At 49.1% G+C, this 12,990-nt stretch overlaps 1 protein-coding gene across 1 annotated transcript in view; it reads right to left on the bottom strand.

Moving 5' to 3' along the window:
* Positions 1 to 1,155: 1,155 nt before the first annotated feature.
* The window catches only part of TEKTIP1 (tektin bundle interacting protein 1), a 29,794-nt gene continuing 17,959 nt past the window's right edge, over positions 1,156 to 12,990 (bottom strand). Inside the window, exon 4 of the mRNA XM_085637329.1 lies at positions 1,156 to 1,627. Coding sequence (XP_085493455.1) covers positions 1,551 to 1,627 — 77 coding nt within the window. The 3' untranslated portion in view covers positions 1,156 to 1,550. The remainder of the gene's footprint in view (positions 1,628 to 12,990) is intronic.

Consider the following 12,990-nt stretch of genomic DNA (forward strand, 5'->3'; position numbering starts at 1 on the left):
AGCCAACGGACCACATCCTCTAGTCCTAAAGCCGGCAAACGTGTTCCTTGTTCTGACATTCGTTGTATTAAATGATTTGGCATAACAACGGGTGTAGTAATGACCCCCGTCGTGGTGCCAGTTTAGTTGTAAAGGCTATTTGTACTGAAGCCTTCGTTAACAAGCATTTGCAATGCAATCGGTCTCGCCTTTGGGACCTTATATGTATTTAGCTATGCAGCACATTAGCCTGGGCGCTGAAACATCGACTGTTCTTCAACATGGAGGGAAAGTAAGCACCAAACTGCATGACACGCCAGGTATGGGAACACCTGGAGATAAATATTGCCTTTCAGCAGGAAATGGTATTGTCCAAAGCTCTGTTTTTAATATAAAATCAGGGCCTTCAGGGGTGAAAATGCAAGATTTGAAAAAAATATTATTGTCTACGTGTACTCATGGAAGACAATTTCAATGGACTGGAATCTAGAGAATGCTAAAGTGATTCTGGTATTTTACTGACTTCTGCTGGTCGTTTTCTATCAAGAAAGTTAAAAAGAGGCAGTTGCAAGAAAAATAAAAAAAGAAAGTCCCTCAGCAGAAAGCAATTCTGGTATGTTACTGACCTCTACTGGTCATTTTCTATCAAGACAGTTAAATAGAGGCAATTGAACAGAAAAAAGTCCCTAAGCGGAAGCAGACAAGTCCTAGGGCTGATTTCCAGAGCCCACAAAGTACATACACATATAAGTATATACTAAAGTATATACAAGAGGTTTTGAATGCTCGACCTAAAAAGGTAGTTTCCCTATACAAACACACTTGAAAACAATAATTTGTATGTGAAATTTTAACGGCAGGAGACAGAGTACACAATTACCTGAAGTGAGAAGGTCACCCTTGTGCAACACAAACATCTCTGCATGGATGGCACTGGGCTAATCCTATGCTTAAAAATTGTGCTACAAAAGCAGACATTTGAGGTGACCAAATTCAGTGGTGCTGCTGTTGTAGGGTGCTCCATAAAAGGAGCTGCTCTCCACCTACACTTGGGAACTACAGAGCTCCCTGCTTCCTTTTTTGCATATATATGTACACAAATATATATATTTATTTATATCTCTATGCCATAACTTCCTCATCACGGGGTGGCGAAAAAGAGACAAGAAGCACTAAAACTGTGCAAAAATGTTTTATTACAAACCTCAGGTGAGCATAAGCATATAAGGGTGCAAAATAATATACAAAACTCATGGCCAACACGTTTCGGCTGAATGCCTTCTACTAGGCCTATTTATATATAGTGCATATATTAGTGAATGGTGCCGCATGCTGTAAGTATTTTAATAGAGTGACTGCAGTGTATGCAGATACAAGAGCGCGCGCTCCCACAAGTTGAAGAGATTAGGGGAACACTATACAAAGGATGATTTAAGCACCTCCCAACCCACAGACAAAAAGAAACAGACTCTGGAACATTTGAGCAGACAGGCAGCTTTTATTGTGATGCTTGCTGAACTACCACAGACAAGTCACTGTTTTTTTTCCAGGCAGTCCTTCCTCGTAGATGTTCAGAATTTTTCTATGTACGGGTGAAGGCATTCCTCGGTCTGGCCAGGTCGAGTGCCAAACGTGTGTCGGTTCGCAACTGGAAAAGACAAACATTTGTTGGTGAAGATCTAAAGATTTCCTAGGTACAAGATGTTATGGACAGGGGCTAAATTCAAACTTTTTCTCGGTTCTGAGAAGCGAAAGAGAAGCCAAAGTGAGAAGATGTGAATGTTGTATGAGGCCAACATTAACAGACAGCCAAAGATGGAGGACACCAAGAGTTAGACACAGTTGAGATTACAATTGCAAAGTCTGCAATAAGTCAAGAGCGGAAGATGCCACAGTCGGACGCCATCAAGAAAGGAAGGCTGTGATGCCAAGAGATGCTTAAGTCATAACTAGTCAATTTTAGAAGACACCCAGGTCAAGTTCGGAAGGCATCTAAGTTCAAAACTGTCATCAGGAAGAAATTAAGCTCGAAAGGTGTCAATGACAGATGACTTCAAGGTGAGGAGATGTCAAAGTTATAAAATGTCAAAGTTAGAAGATATAGAGGAGAGAAGACACTAAGGCTGAGAGACAGTATGAGCAGAGAGCTAGTCAGCATCAAGTTTGATAGCAATGAAAGTTAAAAGGCATCTAGGTAAGAAGTAACAGTGAAAACATGTTGAAGCTTGGAGATGACAAGGTCAGAAGAGGTCGAGGTCAGAAGGTGTCAAGGTCAGTGAATCTCTGGGGAGATCTGTCAGACCAAATGTACTGTCCCTGAGAAACCCTCAGAGAAAAATGTAGGGTCAAGATAGCTCATATACAACAAATTATAAACTAAAGCAAACATCTCTGCTTCTTTACCATCATGCATAATCTTGACTATACAAAGGGTGTCTCAAATGTCTGCAAGAAGCTTGCGTGTCATACAGCAGTCCTTCCATCCTTCCTCTGAAGGTCCTATCCTCCAGTTGAGAAATGTCATCAATCCACTCATCAGTTTTTTTATCTGTCCATTCATCCACCTTCATCTGTCTTTATAAGCACCCTTGAAAAACCTGCCTTGGTACATCTAAATCACTCCAGTAATACACAGACCAAATCCATCCAGACTTCCCTGTCCTCAGTACCTTCCGCCTACTGTCCATATAAGGGATCTAAGAGGCGGCGTTCTTCTCGTGCCGGGCCTGGCAAAGGTTCCTGGTGAGTGGAGCCCTGCTACTCGATTGTCTACTTATCTTGAGGGGTTTTTATCATTCAGGTTTTCTATATTGGAAGCGCTGGCGCAATTGCATGCACAGAAAGCCAGGTCAGAGCTTGGAGAGGCAGCCAGTGCATGGTAGCTATGCAGCACAATTGAGTTTGTTTAATTCTAGCTCAGCTGTTGTGCCACCTTCCATGCCAAGATAGCCCCCTGGCATACTATCTGACCCTGCTGAATCCTCTGTACCGATCCAGGTTGCCCACTTGCTCCTGTTGTTCTTCCTCAGGTTTGTTGTTCCTCAGGTCTGCTCTCTGCCCTTTCCGCAGGTCACTCCAGTGGCCCAATCTCTCCTTGGTCCATGCGTCTCATGGACCTTAGTACCCACCCAGAGTCCCCCAGTGCCACTGTGTCCCCCTTTGTTAGTGGCCCTCTTGGCCTGGTCCATCCTCTCACCTTTGAGGCCTCTGTGCCCTCCTAGGGTCACCCCCACTGGTTCTGTCTCCCCTATGACAGAGTGCACCCCTGTCCCTCTTCCCATTATATTGAAGTGTTTGTACCCAACCATGAGCACCCCCATTTATTCCCTTCTCTCCTTTATCAATGTCCACTCCCCACCCAGGTTCACCCTACGGTAACTACCTCTCTCCAGGTCAGTACAGACAGTGTTTCCAGTCCTCAGCTCGTGTGGGAGCCGGAAGCATCCTGGTGTAGTGACCTTGTTTTACAAACACCTGAAATCAGGAGCAGAACTTGAGACAGTGTCCGTACCGGCCCAGGAGTGAGGTGGTCAGCCTAAATCACCCATTCACCCGGATAAATTCTGTGGGAGCAACCAGTGCACCCATGCCCCCAGGATGACCGAGACTGGCTCTCAGATCTCGATTCCCGCCTTTCTCTCTTATCACAGCGAGCTGCTCTCACACCCTGTCACAGCCCATGGACTCAACGAGGATGTCACCCGCCTCCGGGATCACTGATCCTGGCTGATGCTGTCGCCTTAGGCCCACCCCTACAGTTGTACATGGTCTATACCTCACCTCTCACGCTGCTACGGCAAGTTCTGTCGCATTTTCAGCATTTCTACAGCCCATTCTTTCCTTCCGGAGGACCTTGTAGCGCTCCCAGCAGTCTGGGTGCCTTTCTATTCAGATCCCAGATTTCTGGTTGACGTAATCTCTTTTTGGGTGTTTCTTAACTGCTTTAAAGCAGTGGTTCCCAAACTTTTTCGACCCGGGGCTCCCTTGACCTATTGGCCGTGTCTCCCCATTATATCACTTTTCTTTGCGGGTGGGGGGATGTAAGCCCGGCCTCAGGAGTACTTCCTTTTTTCTTCCAGTCCCAGAAGATAGCCGGAATGAAGCCAATGAAGGCATTATAATCATATGAGTAGAGCCATACTCCTTATTTTCTCAGAACCAAACAGCGAAAAGTAGCAGCACTCTGCCTGCTTTACAACTTACAGAAGTAACCACTTCTAATGGGAGGTTTGGTGTGTGCGTTGGGGTACGTGAACCATGGAATATTGACGAGACAAACACTGTCATGTTGGTTTGGGCCCCCACTGCCTTTCACAAAGTGTGGTGGGGTGGAGTGGGGGATGGGGGGGTGGGGTAGGAGATGTTATTATAGGGGAGAGTATGAACTCAGCTCATCCACAGCCCAGCCAGTTGCTCCAGGGTGTTCTGCTGGGACACCTTCCCCTTGTAATTGTGTGGTATTGGTGCCAAGTTGTGACCTGTGGGCGCGGCCAGGGTGTATTGTGGTCATTGCTATAAGAGAGGAGTCTGTTATGTGGGGGTCATCTAGTTGTTAGCTGTAAGGTACTGGTGTTGCTTGCAGTGTTTGGTGTGGGATGGTCAGATCTGACTGTTCTATTGGCTGGTTGTGTGTGGGGTGAGCACACGGGAAGTTGGCTTTGAGGTTTAGGCAGCTTCTTTGTACCCCCTTAACTAGCCAGGTGCCTTCTTGTGTGAACGTGGATACACCTGGGATGTGTGTAGTGTACATCTACTATTGTTGGCGAGTGCAAGGAGAGTGTTGCAATGCTGGGGCGGCACTGCTTTGCCAGCTACGTGGGTTGGATGCTGTGTTGTGTGTGTGTTGTTATCTACTGTGGTTATGTGAGGAATGTGGTGCACTGTTGGGTAGCAGCACTCTGCCCAGTAGGTGAGTTTGGTGTTGTGAGGTGGGTGGTGAAGCTGTTTGATTTGTCCTGCATTGCTGTGGGGAAGTTGTGTGATTGGGAGGCATTGCTTTGCAACATAGAGTGGCTTTGGTGTTGTGTGCATGAGGCTGTGGGCAGATCGGTTTAGCAGGTTTGGTTGGTGTGTGTCTGTGGTATTTTGCATTGGTGATATACATAGGCCTTGTAATCAGGTGGGCGGGATCTGGTGTGCGCCTCTCATCTATTCAGGTTTAATGACCAGGGCCGGATCAGGGCAGCAAAAACAGCCCTGGCACAAAATGCCCAAACCAGCCCTGCTCCCTTCAACTTGAAGCATTCTCTCCTTTTCCATCCATTCTCTCTCTCTCCTCTCCCTCACTTTCTCTCTGCCTCCCTACTCCTTTCCGCTCTTTCTCCTGAAACCCCATGCGCCTGCTTTGGAAAGTGACAGAGGCAACAGGGGCAGCCCTGGGCCTTCAAAATTGTACTCCAATAACTCCAACCCACGGGGGTAATGCCCAGTGGCACATGAGGCCTGTCCGGCCGTCCATGGCCCAGCCAGGAACGTATCTAGCAGTAGGCAAGGGTGCCACAGAAACAACACAGGAACACTGGAAGACAAGGAAGAGATCCCACAGGGGTTAAACTGTGGTGGGGGGGGGGGGGGAGGGAGAGGCTGCGCATAGGACGTATCTATCGAGGATGGAGGGGACAAGAGACTCTAAAACCAAGCCATGGAGCGAGGGGGCACCAGTGGCTAACACATGGATGTCTGGCTGAGCTCCAGGCCACCAGCCCTGCCTTCCCGAACCCTCGGGCCATATACCCCAACCTACCCAGTGACACTTAGAGGTCATCACGTGACACGTAAAGAGGGTGATCGTGGGCTTATTTAGAAGGTCAGTGATAAATCTTGTATAGTCCAAGTGGGTTGTAAAAAAAATGCATGCCGCAGCCAAAGAGGGGTTGAGGGGGCGCAGGAGGTAGGGACAGGCTACTCACTGGAACCTCACACTGCACTGAGCATCACCACAGGTTTGAGCCGCAAAAACTGAGAAGCCCCCACCAGCACCATCGGAAGTTCAGTTCATCTGAGTCCCGATACGGTGACCAAGATGGTGTGACCCTATGGTGCCCCGGAAGCGATTTACAAGGACAGACTGGGTCATGGCGGCCCCAGGGACGCAAGGGTAGCTCTCGGCTCCTGCCTGCCTCTGTGCGTGGTCTGACGTGTTACTCACTGCCTTGGGCCAGCGCCTCACCCCCTGAATGCCTCTGCCTGCGCCCACCTCGGCTGGCCCACACCCGGGCGCACATGGCTCTGCTCATAGCTTGCCCTCCGGCCTCCATCTCTTACTGTCCTTCGGTACCAACCCTCTCCTGTGCCTCGTTAAATTCATATCTTTATGCTACCCGGCTGGCCCTGCGGCATCTTCTCACGCCACGCGTGGCTGCTCCTGGTGAAGGCGCCGCCTCGCCCTCAGCAAAGATTTAACGGGGCAGTTCCTGAAATCACCGAAGACGGCACGCAGCCGTGTATGTGAGACACGAGAGTTAGCACAGGGCACAGTCGTGTATGTGAAACACGAGTTAGCACAGGGCACAGTCGTGTATGTGAAACACGAGAGTTAGCACAGGGCACAGTCGTGTATGTGAGACACGAGAGTTAGCACAGGGCACAGTCGTGTATGTGAGACACGAGTTAGCACAGGGCACAGTCGTGTATGTGAAACACGAGAGTTAGCACAGGGCACAGTCGTGTATGTGAGACACGAGAGTTAGCACAGGGCACAGTCGTGTATGTGAAACACGAGAGTTGGGACAGGGCACAGTCGTGTATGTGAAACACGAGAGTTAGCACAGGGCACAGTCGTGTATGTGAGACACGAGAGTTAGCACAGGGCACAGTCGTGTATGTGAGACACGAGAGTTAGCACAGGGCACAGTCGTGTATGTGAAACATGAGAGTTGGGACAGGGCACAGTCATGTATGTGAAACACGAGAGTTGGGACAGGACACAGTCGTGTATGTGAAACACGAGAGTTAGCACAGGGCACAGTCGTGTATGTGAAACACGAGAGTTAGCACAGGGCACAGTCGTGTATGTGAAACACGAGAGTTAGGACAGGGCACAGTCGTGTATGTGAAACACGAGAGTTAGCACAGGGCACAGTCGTGTATGTGAAACACGAGAGTTAGCACAGGGCACGTCGTGTATGTGAAACACGAGAGTTAGCACAGGGCACAGTCGTGTATGTGAGACACGAGAGTTAGCACAGGGCACAGTCGTGTATGTGAAACACGAGAGTTAGGACAGGGCACAGTCGTGTATGTGAAACACGAGAGTTAGCACAGGGTACAGTCGTGTATGTGAAACACGAGAGTTAGCACAGGGCACAGTCGTGTATGTGAAACACGAGAGTTAGCACAGGGCACAGTCGTGTATGTGAAACACGAGAGTTAGGACAGGGCACAGTCGTGTATGTGAAACACGAGAGTTGGGACAGGGCACAGTCGTGTATGTGAAACACGAGAGTTGGGACAGGGCACAGTTGTGTATGTGAAACACGAGAGTTAGCACAGGGCACGTCGTGTATGTGAAACACGAGAGTTAGCACAGGGCACAGTCGTGTATGTGAAACACGAGAGTTAGCACAGGGCACAGTCGTGTATGTGAAACACGAGAGTTAGGACAGGGCACAGTCGTGTATGTGAAACACGAGAGTTAGCACAGGGCACAGTCATGTATGTGAAACACGAGAGTTAGGACAGGGCACAGTCGTGCATGTGCAGAGGACAGATTACTGCAAACAGCTGTTTGAGCTCCCAGCATCACTCGCAACCCTGCACGCGCCGAGGGGGAGACTAGGGGACACAGCCATGTGCGGACGGGCACACGATGACACAGCCTTACGTGCCCAGGAGCACACAATGGTACACGGCCGGCCGTGTACGTGCTATGGGACAGACTATGAGCCATGGCCGTTTATGTGTGAGGGGCTGCAGGGCACACCGCCTTATGTGTGTGCGCTAAGGGGCAGACTGTGGAACAACACAGGAATGTATGTGCCAAATGCAAGCCAGGGCTGTATATGCTCCAAGAGGCACACAACAGCACAGTACTGTGTGTGGCCCTAAGAGGTCTTCAAACTGTGGGGCGCGTCCCCCTGGGGGTGGGGGGGGCCTTGATGGGTTCCCAGGGGGGGCTCAAATGCCTCTACAAATGCATGTCAATGAAGATGGCCTATTTTCTGCATTTCCAGGCTGTCTTCATTTATTCGGCGCCCTCAAAGTGAAAGTGAGAACTGAGGTGGGGGTCAGTGAGTGTGCTGGCAGGGTCAATATACAGATAATGATTATACTTTCAGATCAAAGAATATACAGAGCTCTGCACAGAAAATCACTTTCTGATAAACTAGGTAGCAAATCGGAAACTTTCTGCTTTCCTGCTCGAGGTGGTGTGTATTTTGCAGTCTAGCAAACTAACTGAGGAGAAAATACACATCGTAGAAACGTTCTGTTCAATGTAGTTAAATACCCTGGGAAAGCTGTACGTTTCTCTCAACTAGAGGCAAGCCAGAGCCGAGGGTGTGGCTCGCATCCTAGAGCCCGTGCAGGTGCCAAGCACTGAAACTATTTGCTAAGTAAATCATGCAACAAACAAAGTAAAATATGGCAAGGGCTCCTCAAAATTCCTAAAAGTGTATTTCTTTAACCTGTCGAAGCTTTGACATTAATAAGGCGCACTATATTCCGTAGTGAAAAGTACTTATTAAGAGTGATAGTTTTGTAAAACTGGTCGTCTGAACAGACATTTAAAAGGGCTTTCCTAATAATGAAGAAAACAGTTTTGGGAAAATAGAACATTTGCCTAAGATCACACAATTTGATAAGCGAGGAGCCCGGGATTTATCCATGTTTTCTGGTTACATTTTGTGCAAATCAGCAGAAAATGCGTATCGATTTGCCTTTCCTTAGGTTAAGGGTTTGTTTTTACCTCTTACTTCATTTTTCTGCAGGTTTTAAATACAGCGTGAACTCGACCAGAGATGGCTGAGCGCTTTACATGAGCACTACTTACATTACACAAGGTTACATGATTGTTAATAGGCACGGGGAGATTAAGTGATTTGCCCAGAATCACAGGATGTTGAGCCAACGCCGAGACTCGCACCTGGATCCCCACATCCGCATATGCAGCTCTGTTCCTAATGCCAGATCCTGGGTAAAGGGAGGGAGGCAGGTAGAAGCCACATGAAAGCTCTGCTCCTTAGGGTCCTGAGGTTCCAAGAGGACCTCGAGCTGAGCCTTAGCCCGTATTCAGACTCTAGTCCATCTATACTTTCAACTCTACAAACTTGTGGGATTTGTGGTGCCATAGAAGAGCACACTGTTCAAGTCGATTAAATAGTCTTCTGCTTATTGGTGCACATCGTGGGCACAATTCGCAACACTTTTATGCATCTATGCCCAACCTCGCTTTAGAAAAATTAAAAATAAATATCTGTTGTTCAAGTCCAAGTCTTTGTTTCATATATTGAGAATGCGCTGACAACAGGGCGACCATGAGAGATGTTTCTAATTTCAGACTTTTGGCTTTCTGAATTGCCCTGATGCTTTGTGGCCCCCTGCAAATAACACTAAACATATTTTCTACGTACGGCATCCATTTTTAATTGGACTTGAGTTGCATTTTTCAACATCTCGTTGATTCGAACCTCTACGTCCAGTTTCATGTGTGTAATCCATCACATTCCCAGGATTATTTTTCAGTAATCTCACAAATAGTTCCTTTTATCACAACCCCCTTTACCTCTTGCAATCATGCTATACGTCTAAGACCCACACCTCTGAAATCTGTCACACAAAGAACTTGTTGGAGTCTGAAACATAAACATATTGAGGAGAATTAAGGAACTAAGGGGTATATTTACAATAAAGTGGCTGTCTAGCCCCTACGCAGGCACCCTTGCACCATAGTGCAAGGCTGTCTGCGTTGAGGGGAAGATTGTTTATGTCGGAGGTCTTCAAACTGTGGGGCGTGCCACTCTGGGGGGGGCCTGGATGGGTTCCCAGGGGAGCACCGATACCTCTGCAAATACATGTAAATGAAAATGGCCTGGAAGGGCGGCGTGTATTTGCTGCATTTCCAGGCTTCATTAAGGGCCATTCATCGGTGCAGCAGGTACTGCTGCCAGGTGTGTAAGTGGCCACTGGTAGTTATCATTAATGAAGCAGATGCAGCAGGGCTGGGGCCCAGGGGTTTGAGGGGTCCACTGCTTCACAATGATGTCTGTCTACCTTTAAAAAAGGTGCATGGGAGCTTATATCCCTTTCTAGCATAATGACCGAGGGCACCCTTGCTGGAAAAAAGGGATACAACATGTGGGAGCTCTTTTTTTCCAACAGGACAGACAGCCTGTTTCAAGATTGGAGTGATGTTCAGGCATGATGGGGGAGTGTTAAAAGATGCAGAGGAGACAGCCTGCTACTCGGTACTGCAGTTATCATTAGTGCAGTAGGTGTAGTTGCATCGGGATCAAAGAGGCTGAGTCACAAACACCCCAATTATGGGGAGCGGTAGTTTTTGGGACAATACATGTTTTTGTTTGACTAATTTGCGGTTTCATAAGTCTCATATTTAGTGTGGTTCATGAACTATGGAAAAAGTACTCCTGAAATCATCTCATAAGCCCCGCCTCCTGCTCCAGCCATGTCCCTCCCGCTCTCCCAATCTTTGCCATAAAGTTTTGAAAGGGGGGGGGATCGACCTAAAAACATTTTGCTTAGGGGGGCTCAGAGCAAAAAAGTTTGAAGACCTCGGCCCTAAGGGCAAGCCATGGCTCACAGTTGTACATGTTTCTACGGGCCCACAGTAGCACAGAGCTGTATGATCTCAAGGACAGGCCAAGCCTGTGAGATGTGTATGCTCCTTGGGACACACAATAGCACAGAACTGTGTATGTTACTAAGGACACACTAGCACATTTATATGTCTGTTCCTACTAGCAGGCCAAGCCTGTGAGCTGTATGCTTATAGGGCAAGACAACAGCACAGAGCAGTGTGATCCCAAGGGCAGGCCAAGCCTGTGAGCTGTGTATGTTCCTAGGGACAGGCGTTCACTGCAACTTTCATCATCCACGGTCCCCGTCAGCACTGCCAAATGCCAGATATGACGTTACTACTAACCCTCACACTACTACAGATGTGACAATTTGGACTATTCCAGGCCACCCAAAGCTGTAAGAATGGCCAGACGCGCTTGTAGTATTGATATTAATCTACGCAGAATTTCTTAAAAATAGACAGACAGCGCCACCATCTGGTAGACTGTCATAAATATGTGCCATGTTACGAAATAAGTGCAGATACTGAGTACCGGCAAACATCGGCACAAATTAAGCACCCCTCATATGAACAAAGCTAATCTTAACAAGGGCTGTGTAGGGAATTCCAAGGCATAGGCCACTGCGTGAGCTGTGTCAGACATTTCAGGGACAGATTACTGCTTCAAGCTTATGTGACCATTAGCTAATGCAGTCACTGACCTGGACACAACAAATTCTCTTTAGCGTTTTAACTTCATCCAGTAACATATTAACACCATCCAATGACATGGAGGCTCTGTTACCACTGTCCAATAGCAAGGCCTCTAACTCAGCGTCTTCCAGTGACCAGACATTCGCTAACACCATCCAACTGTATGGCCTGTTTGTTGACATCCTCCAATGTCTCGGTTGTTTTGTTAATATCATCCAATGATATAGGCCCTTTTATAACATCAACCAGTAATGCAGAAGAGGGCTCTGCATAGGGGAGCCTGCTCAATGGGGGCAGCCTCGACGGGGTGTGGGGCGCCACTAGCAATGCTATTGAAATTTAGATTTTTCGCAGGAGTGGGTGGGGGCGCTGCCGGAAAGCCTATTCTAAGTGGCAGGGTCCCCCACTGGATGTACCAGAGGCAGTACATGGAGTAGGTGTGTGTGAGCTCCTAGAGGGCAGTACATGGAGTAGGTCTGTGTGAGCTCCTAGGGGCAGTACATGGAGTAGGACTGTGTGAGCTCCTAGAGGGCAGTACATGGAGTAGGGCTGTGTGAGCTCCTAGGGGGCAGTACATGGAGTAGGGCTGTGTGAGCTCCTAGGGGGCAGTGAATGGAGTAGGGCTGTGTGAGCTCCTAGGGGCAGTGCATGGAGTAGGGCTGTGTGAGCTCCTAGGGGGCACCACATGGAGTAGGGCTGTGTGAGCTCCTAGGGGGCAGTACATGGAGTAGGGCTGTGTGAGCTCCTAGGGGGCACCACATGGAGTAGGGCTGTGTGAGCCCCTAGGGGGCAGTACATGGAGTAGGGCTGTGTGAGCTCCTAGGGGGCACCACATGGAGTAGGGCTGTGTGAGCTCCTAGGGGGCACCGCATGGAGTAGGGCTGTGTGAGCTCCTAGGGGGCAGTGCATGGAGCAGGGCTGTGTGAGCTCCTAGGGGGCACCACATGGAGTAGGGCTGTGTGAGCTCCTAGGGGGCACCACATGGAGTAGGGCTGTGTGAGCTCCTAGGGGGCACCACATGGAGTAGGGCTGTGTGAGCTCCTAGGGGGCAGTACATGGAGTAGGGCTGTGTGAGCTCCTAGGGGGCACCACATGGAGTAGGGCTGTGTGAGCTCCTAGGGGGCACCACATGGAGTAGGGCTGTGTGAGCTCCTAGGGGGCAGTACATGGAGTAGGGCTGTGTTAGCTCCTAGGGGACACCACGTGGAGTAGGGCTGTGTGAGCTCCTAGGGGGCAGTGCATGGAGTAGGGCTGTGTGAGCTCCTAGGGGCAGTGCATGGAGTAGGGTTGTGTGAGCTCCTAGGGGGCAGTACATGGAGTAGGGCTGTGTGAGCTCCTAGGGGGCACCACATGGAGTAGGGCTGTGTGAGCTCTCAGGGGGCACCACATGGAGTAGGGCTGTGTGAGCTCCTAGGGGGCACCACATGGAGTAGGGCTGTGTGAGCTCCTAGGGGGCAGTGCATGGAGTAGGGTTGTGTGAGCTCCTAGGGGGCAGTACATGGAGTAGGGCTGTGTTAGCTCCTAGGGGACACCACGTGGAGTAGGGCTGTGTGAGCTCCTAG

This window comes from Triturus cristatus, chromosome 12 (genome assembly GCF_964204655.1).
Source record: "Triturus cristatus chromosome 12, aTriCri1.1, whole genome shotgun sequence".
Taxonomy (NCBI): domain Eukaryota; kingdom Metazoa; phylum Chordata; class Amphibia; order Caudata; family Salamandridae; genus Triturus; species Triturus cristatus.